Source organism: Haliotis rufescens, unplaced genomic scaffold (assembly GCF_023055435.1).
Source record: "Haliotis rufescens isolate VD_foot unplaced genomic scaffold, xgHalRufe1.0.p SCAF_4, whole genome shotgun sequence".
In the NCBI taxonomy this organism is placed as follows: domain Eukaryota; kingdom Metazoa; phylum Mollusca; class Gastropoda; order Lepetellida; family Haliotidae; genus Haliotis; species Haliotis rufescens.
This window is the reverse complement of record NW_025964112.1, coordinates 19614460-19627391: the sequence shown is the minus strand read 5'-3', so window position 1 is coordinate 19627391 and position 12932 is coordinate 19614460. Positions and strand designations below refer to the sequence as shown.

The 12932-nt window shown below is 38.7% G+C and overlaps 1 protein-coding gene across 2 annotated transcripts in view; it reads right to left on the bottom strand.

The window, feature by feature from the left end:
* Nucleotides 1-8086, bottom strand: part of LOC124132127 (alpha-catulin-like) — a 44176-nt gene extending 36090 nt beyond the window's left edge. The window contains exon 1 of one of the 2 annotated variants that reach the window (XM_046495813.2): nt 7843-8086. In XM_046495813.2, coding sequence (XP_046351769.2) covers nt 7843-7935 — 93 coding nt within the window. In that variant the 5' untranslated portion in view covers nt 7936-8086. The remainder of the gene's footprint in view (nt 1-7842) is intronic. The other variant, XM_046495814.2, reaches the window with a different exon arrangement.
* Between the last annotated feature and the right edge of the window lie 4846 nt (nt 8087-12932).

Below are 12932 nucleotides of genomic sequence, written 5' to 3'. Positions count from 1 at the left end.
TAACCATGTTAACACACTTCATCGATAGTAATTGTAGTCAGAAATGGTCAAGAAGACCTTGATGTAAACTTTTCAATAAATACAGATAAACTGTCTGAGATCCAAGAGGAAAGTTGACAGACAGAAGTATGACTTGATAGAAAACACTCCCCAGTACAATACAGAACAGAAAAGTGGACAAAACATCCTCATGTCCTACCAGTAAGTTAGCTTTTCTGAGAGACAGTGCTTGACACTGACCAAAGTTGTCAGTGGTCCAAATGACCAGCAACAAAAAAGATTTACTGGTCCTGTTGGATCTCTACAAGACACAATGGTGCTTATAGTTTAGACTCAATCTATTGCTGAATTAAAAAGTCGTACACACTTAAATTACTTTGTTCGTCCCCAAAATAACACTAGACCACCGGACCACCATTTATTTCATTTTACTGGTCCTTCAGAAAATATACTAGACTCGGACCAGTGGACCAGTGTTAGTGTTGTGCACTGAGAGATGCATATAACCATGATCATGAAGATAATAAACATGTCTTTGAAATGATTAAATCACCCTAAATTTCTGAAGCTTTAGTAATGTACAACACAGCTTAGTACCATAACCAACAATGTTTGTCATCATCTGCTCGTCTGAACGAGTGGATGTGCACATCTGCCCCCAATCAATGATGGACAAGAACTGACATGCATCCTGTCAATATAGCCATGGTTGCATTTGACTGGTGTGTGTGTGACCTTCTATTAGCATGATCAGGGCACAAACTTGGCAATTATCATGATTATAGACGGGCTACATATCTGACTACACAGCACTGAATATAATCTTTCAAAACACAAATCCATATCATCATTCTCAATACCGATGTAGCTAATAATCACCTGCCATTTTTAACTCAGCACAATACACATGATACAAGTTCAGGATACAAAAATATATATGTCCTAACTGAGGTGTCAGCAATTGCACAGTCATACCATTATTTTATCATATTGTAAATGCATGAAAAAAAGAGTTCAGATTTGAGCAACCCTTTTTATGACTACCTAAATTATCTTATAGATAATCATTTAATAACAGACATCATGGAGGTGTGAAATAATCAGCCTGACAGCATGATCAATGATCAAGACCATTATCATCAACATGATCAAGACAAAAACCAAGTGTAGGCCTTCAATCAACTTGTGCACAACAGGTACATGGCCAGTTACAGTTGTACAGTTGTAAGTGATTACAGGTTCTAGCCAAATGCTAAAAGGAGCCATGAACATAATCAATCAAGTATATATTTTATTTTTCCCATTTGATCATAAGGAAGACTATCTAGACTCAAAGCACACCTGCAAATCAGTGGTATCAAAATAAATCATTTTTCATACAAAAGACACAAAACGTATACAGCATATTTAATTTACATTTCCACAATACATTCTTTAAACATGTTTTCAATATGTTCAAAGGTCACTGAGTGAGGTTCAACCCAAATCCCTCATACCGCTTTATAATGTGATCCTAGCTTCAAGTCATTAATATAGCATAAATTAAAGCAGCCATTTCCTACAGTGTGTCTAACTAGACCGATATATGTGACCCCAGACTTAATGACTGCCAGTCAGGGACACCAAGATAATCATGATAACTACTGGAACATGGCGCACCCAGTCACTTTCGGCCCAACAAACCACATCATTAAAACCTTCATCAATCTCATCCTGCAATGCAACACCAATTAAGCAAGGATAAAATAATTAAAAGGGTCCCTGTTTGGGGAAATTGTTGGGACTTCAGCAAGCAGAGGCTATGAGTCAGATGTTAAATGAAAAAATATAATCTGTAGAAAGGCCATGATTTACTTACTCATTGCATTTCTTTATCAATGGGTTAGTATGGGACTGATTGAATAAGGGAGGTCTTTGGCATTTTATCAGGCCTTGGGCAGCAACAAACAGTATAATATTACATGAAGTCTCGGATATCAGGTAATTTCTCTTGGCAAGTCTCACCACTCACTGAGATGTACATTTCTTCATGCTCTCATACAAACCCTCATACAAAAATAGGAAGAATATCCCACGTAAGTCGTGATAATTTGGCAGGTCTAACATTTTTCATAATCTTCAGTCACACATATGGTTCCATTGCTTGGACTGACAGAAACATGTTGTCATATAAGTGCACTGACACAAGTAATTGAAGATCCATCCATTGTTCAGTATATTACAGATGATATTTTAAGTCATATTGTAACACCAGCAAATGAGGGCAATGTGTCTTTATCTGATCAGTAAACCTACAATTTTCTATATATTCTCTCAAACAGAAACATGATAAAGAATAGGTTACTCACAACTAGGAAATGGTTGTGGACATTAAACACTTATTCACTCTCAAATTATCCCTGATTCCTCAAAGCATCAATCAGTGCCAGCAGTGTGTGGACACCTTACATCATCAGTGCAGTGCAGTCAGTGCAGACACACAGACTCACCAGACCACAGCCACCCAATACCCTTCAAAATAATCTTGTTGTTAACATGGCTTCATTGACAGAATTCATGAAGAATCCTGCCAACAGTGTGTAGTGTCCTGAGTGCCCTAGTTTCAGATTATGATATATTGATTAAATTCTGCCCACAGCACACATTACTATGATTACCAATTTCACAAATAATTTATTATTATTGCATAACTAACTTGCCGCATCAAGCTTAATCGTGTTTCAAAACTTAATATTAATTGGATCCTTCACCAAGGATTTCCCATGTGAATTCATCACAAAACCAGACTGAGAAGTCATCCACAGGATTAGCAAGGTCAAAATCCATCACATTTGCAACATATGCAAATCTGGTAAAGAATATAATTAAACCTCTTCATTAACACCTGACATAACCATGATAACCATTTTGGGACCTTCAACAAGTTGAATAATTAACATGTTTATATACTACCTCAGAGCTGTTGCGAGACAAATTGAATTTTTATGATTTTATCATGACCAAATTTGAAGAAAGATCTTTAGAATATCTTGGAAGACAATCAGCATGATCAAGATCAGTCAAAATCCAACATAATGACCCAATCTGAAACCTTGAACCTAGTAAAAGTGACGTTTACAACATCATTTTCAGAAATGTTTTCTAAACAAAAAGGGTGAGTGAGTAAGAGAGTTTGGTATCACAGCTTAATTTGAAAGGAGGACCTGAAATGATGCAGGTCCTCTGCAACATTTACCACTTTGGTGAATGACAAGAGCATGGTCATGATGTTGACAAACCAACATAACAAACATAAATTATTAATAGTGATAATTCATGACACAATACCTTAACATGCTATACGCAAATGAAAGAAATATGTGATGTCCGGCTGTGGTTGCTGAACTTAAACTGAACTTTGGCATAGCCCCATGAATCAGTGTGATCCTTGCTCAAAGTTCACACTCCTGTGAACATGATGAATATGATAAACTCTCCATGCCCATATCACCTAAAGTCACTTTTTTGCATTCCACCACCAGAGGTTATGCATAATGGAACTCCTAGACTCTTGGTGGGCCGCCTTGCAACTCCCCGGCAGGAGCTCCACACACAACACACAGGTCAGTCTCTTTCTTTTGTTTCTTCATATTGATGAGTAAAGATGGACTTGCTGGGTATACTGTGAAACCCTGTTCAGTTGTTAGAATGATTTCAGTTGGAATTAGTGTTTGACATAAGTGCCTGTCTCTGGTGGAGAATTTGTGATGCGTAGCAAACATGTCAAAATATCTACCTGTCGAGTTACAACAGACATCTGGTGATAAACCACCAATGAAAATGTTCAAGTTATAAGCTGATTTTTCAGAAAACTAGGACAATCATTTTTTCATTGCCTTCCAAGTAGAGATAATTGCTATTGCCATTAATCATTGAACTATTCAAAGAGCAACCCATTGTGTGTGTTGGTTGTTATTGTTCTGCATGATACACAATCAGGACATTATCATTAACAGTATCAAACCTGATGTTACAAACAACAGTTCAATAACACATCCCATCAGCGTGGTCATGGTAACTGACTATTATCATATCATGGGACATTTTGATAAAACACTACTTGTTGTTACAAACTATGATATATATACAAGATGTTGTGTGTTATTTAATATTAATAAGTATAAGTTAGACTTAGAGCATGAGGACCTGATGTTTAATCGTTGAAATCGTTGATTACACACCATAGTCCATGTGCTCTAACCTATTTCAACCATGTCCAGCACTTATAGCACCTAAGATGCTTAAAAACATTGTGTTGTTCCAGGTATTTTGAAAGATATTCAGGAACTCTATGCTTAACTGTGAGGACACTGTGTGAGTCACCCATGCATGATGCTTGTGAAATATGTTCCCCGAGCCTTTTGCACATGCACCTCACACTTTGCCAACTTGGGATATGAAATGCATGTCGCTGGGCAAGTATACCATTCATTTTGGACCAACTTGAGCACATTTATCAATCACCAAAACATTAAGTAATTTCTTTTCTGTCTGTTCATTTCGTTGATGGAAAGCTACAAAATCACATGTAAGTACAAACACTACAATGCATAGAGAAACATATAAAAGCTTCACAAAACTCATATTTTGCAGTTCATAAATGGATAACAATAAACCTGATGTAGGTAAATATTTAGTAGTTAATTTCACACAATCCCATGTCGCTGTGGCAGAACACTACATTAGCCTTTGGTACAGACTCCGCTGGTTTGAATCCCACTGGTGACACAATTTTTTCATAAAATTGGTTCTATCATCAAGGTAAATGATGTGGACAAAGAGAAGTTCTGTCATTGCCAAGTGGTGTTTAACTTATAATGATTGACAAAGTGAGTAAGTTTGGTTTAATGCCGCTTTGAATAGTATTCCAGTTCTTACCTGGTGTGTCAGCTTAATGTGGGAGGAAAGCCCTGAATGATACAGATCTTAGATGTTTACAAACACAAACACTGGTATGGTGCTGACAAAGCTCGAAACATAATCGGGGTGAATTGACAAAGTGACATAACTGATTTAACTTTAAATTTGAATAACATAAACAGTATTGAACATCTTGTAAATTGTCTCCTCTCTAAGCATACAGCTAAACCAGAGTGTAGTATGGTTACATGATATCGCAGCCAATTAGAGTGATCATCTGTACTCGGTTACAGTTGCATCAACAACTTTACATGACACACTGTAGTTTAGTGCAAACTGCATTGCCTGAAACTCAACTTTTGACGTTCTCGTTCAGGTATCATGGTAACAAATAGTCTAAAGAGGGTCATATTTTTTCTTGGAGTAGAGCCCAACCAATGTCAAAACCATTTTCGTCTACTATCAATTATACTGAAACATACTGGATAAAAAAGGCAGAAAGTCTGACAGAAAATATATGAAGACTCAGATTGCAGGCTATTGCTTAAGACTGTGAGAGCTGCAGACAAAAAATTCAAGATTACCATAAATAATAGATTGTAATAATTGACATGACTGGTAGTCAACAGTATTTAACATGTTCAACAAAAGCCTTTCAAACTCTTACTTATTATGTTTATAGCATCATGGCACAGGTACATTTCACAGGTCACATATCTAATCATATGTTGGATGCTTTTAATATCATGTGTTTAATATACATGTAATGTGTTTTGAGGATGGCCTGATATAACACCGCACAGAATCAACATGATCAATGTAATATTCAAATGGGTTTAAAGCATATATGTAACTTTAAGTTTCCCCACGGACCTATATAACTTATACAAGTCCATGGTTTCTCCATACCAACAAATTAAACAGACAATTAGGGCTTCATCGTGAGTTTTCATGTGATGAAATGATACACTTTTTACTGTATTGATACTACAAGATCATACACTTTAAATTACTAACTACTCATTTCCCCCCAAAACTGATATTTTTAATGCTTTTGGTTCATAAAATGGTGCTTCATATCCTCATAAAGTTTATACATCCCTTCAGGGAAGAAGTCAAATTTAGCAAAGAACAAACCTGCCAGGCCATAAAGTGAGTAAAACATGAGTGCTTTGGAACACACAAATGAACATGATGAACACTAATTAAAATGGTTCATGCTATCTGACCTTCAATCATTCTTGAGTGGGAAATCAATCTTTCAACAACACAAGGTAGTTCAGTTTTATTTCAAGCTTGTTTGAAAGAAAATGTAAACTTTTTTATGCAAAACCCCTTTCAACATGTTGAGCAGAACACTATCTGTGGTGACACAAGCTCAATAACAACACACGATCTTGGTACAAGTTCATTGGAAATTGCAAGAATGTGTTTTTAGGATGAAATGTCTAACAAGCCACCCTTAATTGACATTGTCTACTGTAATAGGTGTACAAGAACAACGCCAGATGCATAAGCCTTTTTCACAACCCAAGAATGTCTTCAGAGTTCTCATATTACTTTATTTTGGGACTAAACTTCCAACTTTTTACCACTTCAGCTGCTGTAGTAACTGGAAGATGGCTTTCAATTTTAGGGTTCTATTTTAGAAGCTTCTTGTTATGTTCACTCCAATGCTACCAAAACATACCCAGTAGGACTTTAAAATATCAACGAGTATCACATGAACTTCACGTATACTGATAGCAAGGTCAAAACTTAACTTTTTGAGAGAGAGTATTATTTTTATTTTGAATTTTTGCTACCACTTTTTCTTTTCATTTCCAACATAACAAAAGGATCATTAAAATCCTTACTGACTCATTCAACATGTTAACCACAAAATAAATAAAAATAAATAATTAAAGAGTGAGTAGCACCCTCAACTTTTAAGTACCAAACCAAATTTTGAGCTGCCATTTATGGTACAAGTTACCACTAATTACAACCCTTTCGCCATGTTTAATAGTCAGTATCAATAAAGAACCACTGACCATCATTATGATTATTAATAATAAAATCCAGACTAGTTTCACTTGCTTAAGTCTTATTCTATTATGCTTATTGTCCTCATTTACTTCATAATGATATTCTCTTATAATTTCTTACATGGCTTAATGACACACTCATCTGTATTCGAATAATAATGATAGAACAAGGAGCAGCATAACCTGATAACTATGATAACAACCAGAATTCTCTTCTACTCCAGACTCATGTGTAAATTGTTGCTCACATGACAACATATGTAAATAACAAGGAACCTACCAATATTCTGGATGTAGGTTGCCTATATTTAACAAGGCAATGATGGGATGGTCTTGGAGAAAACTGAAGTTTCTTATTAAATACCATAACTATCAAAGAAAACCTAAGTTCGTGTGATAAACTGTAAAACTCTTTTGTATGGGACATGCCCAATATCTGGCGCATTATTCGTGTTTGAAGGAAAATTAATCATTAGAAGTAACATAGTGTTGTATCACCTAGTACATGTGGAATACGGGCGTGGCACCAATACAAATTGTGCAACATTCCAACCATAATGTGTTACATTGTCTTTTTGCCTTTTGCGACGGAAGGGGGTGTGGTTTGTTAATGTTTACATTCAGCAAGCGCGGGAGGTGACATTTCTGTGTCAAATATTACATAACAATTGTCCGAGAAGTATATTTCAAATCATTGGATGCACAATTCAACATGACAATCAGATGAACCAAGCGTAGAGAAAAATACAAAATAAACGTGATGCATATGTGATCAAATTTATCATCAACATAGAATGAGTATTTTTCTGCAGAGGCGGTGTCGAGTAAACATTTGCACATCAATCCACTCTTCCGAAGATACAGTTCACGTAAATAGTGCGCACAACGCGGAAATTGTAGTAATTAATTATCCTACCTGGGTCACCAGAGGCACGAGGGTCTGTTCTACAGATTTTGTTCGTATTTCCAGAGATATGCGTGAATCTGTCTTCTGCAGCATGGCCGCCATCTTGCTCACCGGCAAGATACTGTTACGGTACGACTAGCTACACGCTAGCCGTTAGGCTATAGGGTTGACGATACCGTCTGCAGACTTCGCCATTGATCGGATGCGGCTCATGCAGCTATGCTTTGTCGCGTTTTATTGATGCACCGTCTAGACTTCACATGCACTGAATTAATCAGTCGTTAAAAGTCAACCTGGCCTAAATCACATTTTCAGGGGGTGACGTCGCATCGGGCACTTGCGTACGTGAATGTGATGTCATAATGGCTGTGATGTCACAATGCACAATGAAGCTATATGGCATAACTATTAGTTTCAATTCCAAAACTAAATGCGTTGCTAAACTACTTTGTTTCCATTCAAACCACACATGTCGAAGGAAAATAATTGTTTACTTGCTTTCGCACCCATCACCTGCCCTCTATCTCAGGCCGCCAGCCTACCCTTTCATAAGTGTCGCTATGTGGATTTAATATTGCAAACATTTTAACTAATTGACTAATATAAATGCACTATATCTTACATTGGAACTCGTCCCGTGTGATGGTCGAAAGAGCAAACTAACATACGTGATCTTGGCTGATTGTGTATCGCAGTAACGCGATGACGCTGGACATTGATAAACTATTTTTTTTGCAAGGCCCATACTTAATTATACACAGGAAGTTGATATATATCTGACTGCGGCTTAAAACAACAAACAACAAATTTGAACTATACCAGAGACCCTCCATATGGTCAGAGGACGGCGAATGTAGTAGCTAGTGATTGGTGCATTAGACCCAAGATCCATCTCCCACGTGCCTACAGTGAGGGAAGTGCTAAAGGCGGCGTAAAACCCGCTTACTGTATCGTGCTTGGAACTGTGACCGTGTATGACTGTTATGGTTGTCGTGTGTGTGTGTGTGTGTGTGTGTGTGTGTGTGTGTGTGTGTGTGTGTGTGAGAGAGAGGGGTGGGGGGTGGGGTGGGGGGGTTTACCCCAGGAGCAATGTACGCGTGTTGTCCTTGGTTCGTAGTAGAAAGGTATCAGCTCAAAGAACAAGGTGTGTACACGTATATGTTTCTGGTTCAAGTAGGTGTCATGAAACAGTTTCATATGCAAAATGTCAAGCAAACAAAACAGTACGTATCCTAATTGTTTATCCTCGCCGCATAGCTAAGGATAACGAAGATGTGTTCCCAGCTGGGCTGTGGAACGATTTAACAGTTGGGTATGTTGGCGCTCTGGCCCTGTGTTATACATTTCTGGAAGGAGAAGGGCTTCAAATGAGAAATGAAGCTGTATCTTTGCAGTTCAAACCAGCGTGACAAAATAACCATATTCCGTGTTAGAGATGAAACGTATTATATAAAATCGTGAAAAATATACATATGCTTATAGGGGGCACGGGTGGCCCAGTCGTCTAAGGCGCCGCGAGTTGCGTCCCTTGGATACCCCCCAAAAAGAAACGCATAGCTGAAATCTGTTTTTCAAACTTGACTGTTATTAAAGATGAAGGCTTGAACTCAATATAAATGTCATTGCTAACTGTGAATATTGACTTTACACTAATTCATTGCACCCGAACACAACATTTGGTGACTTGTCGCCAAAATACAGCATCTTGAAACCAAACTGGGAGAAATTGCATGGAGAAAAAGCTGTAAACATGCTGCACGTGCAAGTACGGCTACTTAACCTATATACCGATAGGTATAAAAATTTGGCAGTCCTGCTGCGAATCACTTTCCGATGTTCTGTATACGTGACTCTCATGATGCCAAGACTGTAGAAAGAATGAAGACTGTAGAATCAGAGCCATTGGGCGTCTGGAAGCTGGAGAAAGTCAGACATCAGAAGCCAGACACTTTAACGTGAGGCAGAGTACCATTTCTCGTCTGTGGCAGCGCTACATACTCCACAACTCTACAAGAGATCGACCGAGAAGTGGAAAACCCAGGGTCACAACTGCGGCGCAGGACCGCTTCATGCGGGTGTTGCATCTACGCAACCGGACAATCAGTGCAGCATACACAGCTAACAATGTTCCTGGTCTTCGTAGAGTCTCAGCGCAAACCATCAGAAATCGTCTAAGACGGCATGGGATACGGCCAATGAGACCATATACAGCGCCCGTTCTGCGGCAACATAATCGTCGTGCACGTCTGCAATGGAGCAGAAATGTTCGACCATGGACCCTAGTACACTGGAGAAGGATATGGTTCAGTGATGAGTCGCGGTCCATGCTGTATCGCCATGATGGTAGGATGCGTGTCTACAGACGGAGAAATGAACGCTACACTCGACACTGTATTCATGAAGTCGACTGATACGGCGGTGGAAGTGTCATGATGTGGGCAGGCATGTCCGTGAATGGTAGGACAGATCTGGTGCACGTGCAGGGAAATTTAACTGCTGTACGCTACCCTGATGAAATCCTTCAACGTCACCTTATTCCCGCCATTGACGTCAGAAGAGAGATTTTCCAGCAAGACAACGCAAGACCGCATACTGCACGTGTTACCATGGATTATCTTGCCCACAAAAATGTAAATGTGATGCCTTGGCCCTCCAAATCGCCTGATCTAAACCCCCTGAACATTTGTGGGATCTGCTAGACAGACGTGTACGACGCCGACAGCCTCAACCACAGACGCTTCAACAGCTGAACCATGCATTGCAGGATGAGTGGAGAAGGATTCCACAACGCCAGTTTCGACGACTCATACAGTCCATGCCCAGGCGGTGCAGAGCTGTGATCGATGCTCGTGGTGGTAACACCAGGTACTGACTTTGGCAAAGTGCTATCACAGACACAGACGTCCCTTAGAACCTTAAAAGATTGTTTGTAGTGAAAGAAACATGTGCCTCATCCTGTGTAAAATTTGGTTGTTGTATCTTCCTTATTTATTGTGTAATCCTATTTCATTAAACATGTGGTAATAGTGTGAGACTTGCATCACTTCAAGCTTTCCTCCCACATTAAGCTGGCACGCCGCGATATAACTGGAATACTGTTAAAAGCGGCGTTAAACCCAACTCACTCACTCACATATGCTTATATATGATATCCAAAGGATGAACGTTTGCATCAAACTGGTGACACTTGATCATTACTGTTGGCAATGCAAATTCAACAACTTGCTGTTGCTGTTGGCAATGCGTGCTTCCAATAATGAACAATTCATACTTGGCTAATGAAAGGAGTGAGTGAGTTGAATGTAATGCCGCTATGAGCAGTACGGTTATGCATGCATGGTGCTGACAAACTCGGCATCTCTGCGCAAACAATAGAATTAATTTGTACCGAGAACTAGGAAATAAAAATGCCATGCGTAATATGTATTCTGTTTCCTAGTTGAGAGGACTGTTTGCATTGTTGTGTATTAACGTCGTTTTGAACAGTGTTTTAGCTATATATCAGTGTGTCAGTTAATATTGGAGGAAAACTCCAACAAAAACAGGTCGCGTGTATATTTATACCGCTGTGGTGAAACCCACGAACGCGACATGGTATTGAAGGGATCATTATCGGGACAAACAGGGGATTCTACCACATGAACCTTATATAATTTCAATGCCTGGGTCGATATGTTAAGGCAAAAATGAGTCCAAACATCTCAGGGACATAACTTATTGACGCAGAGTTGTGTCCCTTTGCCATCCATCATCATGGGATCCAGTCCCAGATACGGCCCTAAGGGTGACTCTCTACGAGTTATTTACACAATATTCCTTGAATACCTCCAAATGACGTGATACTCTGACACCATTACTACATATACAAAGAAGAAGAGAAGAAAAGAAGAAAAACTTCGACAAGGAAACTATTGTAACGATATTTAACATCACCAAGTGCGAAATCAGCAGTTGCTAGAAGCGCACGTCGAATCTTTAACGGTAAGTGCGGGTGTTAATATACAGTTCCTATATTACCCGCTTTTTCAGAATTATTGTTATCTCGGCCCTGCCATTCGAAACTATAGTGCCATATTATGTTCCGTCAGTTAAGTTAAATACAGTAAACTACGGTTATAACGAACTCAAAGGGACCACAAATTTTTGTTCGTTATAACCGTAGTTCGTTATAAGCATATATACAGCATAATACAGCAGATAGTCGGGACAAAAAAAAAAGTTCGTTATATCCGTCAGTTCGTTATAAGCGTGTTCGTTATAACCGTAGTTTACAGTATGTATATTCGACATTCTGTCGACAGGTCGAGCGTTAATAATCTCAATCCTTACACATTTTATGTCAGCACAGGCCTATGCATGAACCTAAGACTAATTATCAAATTACCATACAATTCTGATACGACAAAGGTGGCGTAAGGCGATAGGACTAAGTCCTAAAGAATAAACCAAATTCATATCCCAGAAGACACATGGCCTTGCAGCCTTTAGCTATTCAAATACTTGGATGTGCGTCACCCTCTCAGGGAACTACAAGTGTGCTAATATAAATACATAATTAATAAAGTATATATATTCTAGCGTACATGAGCCAGACACCAGTAATTGTAGCTTCAGATGAAATCGCCAATCGTTTACAGAAGACAGCGTTCATACTTACATCTTAATAACGTAAATGTTGAATGAGGATCTGGAATAGACCTGGGGCTGTTTGTAATTGAGGTTACATTGACAATCAGAACAAAATCATAAAATATACTGCTTCTTTTTTAACGATTCACTCAGCAATATTCTCGTTATAATACAGCGGTCTGTAAATAATTGAGAGTTATCAGACAATTCCAGTGATTATCATCATGAGCGTCGAGCCATGCAATTGAGATACGATGTATCCACCAAGTCACCGAGCATGACTCCCCCATCCATTTAGTCGCCTCTTGCGACATATAGGTTGCCTTGGAACTTTACTCCCACTAAGAATCGCCACGGGTGTAACGTTCAATATTTGATATACATCAGATACTTCAATATAACCAACGACGGTTAACGTACTGTAACAACAGCAAAAAGTACGGAATATTGACAATTGTTAGCCCAACATG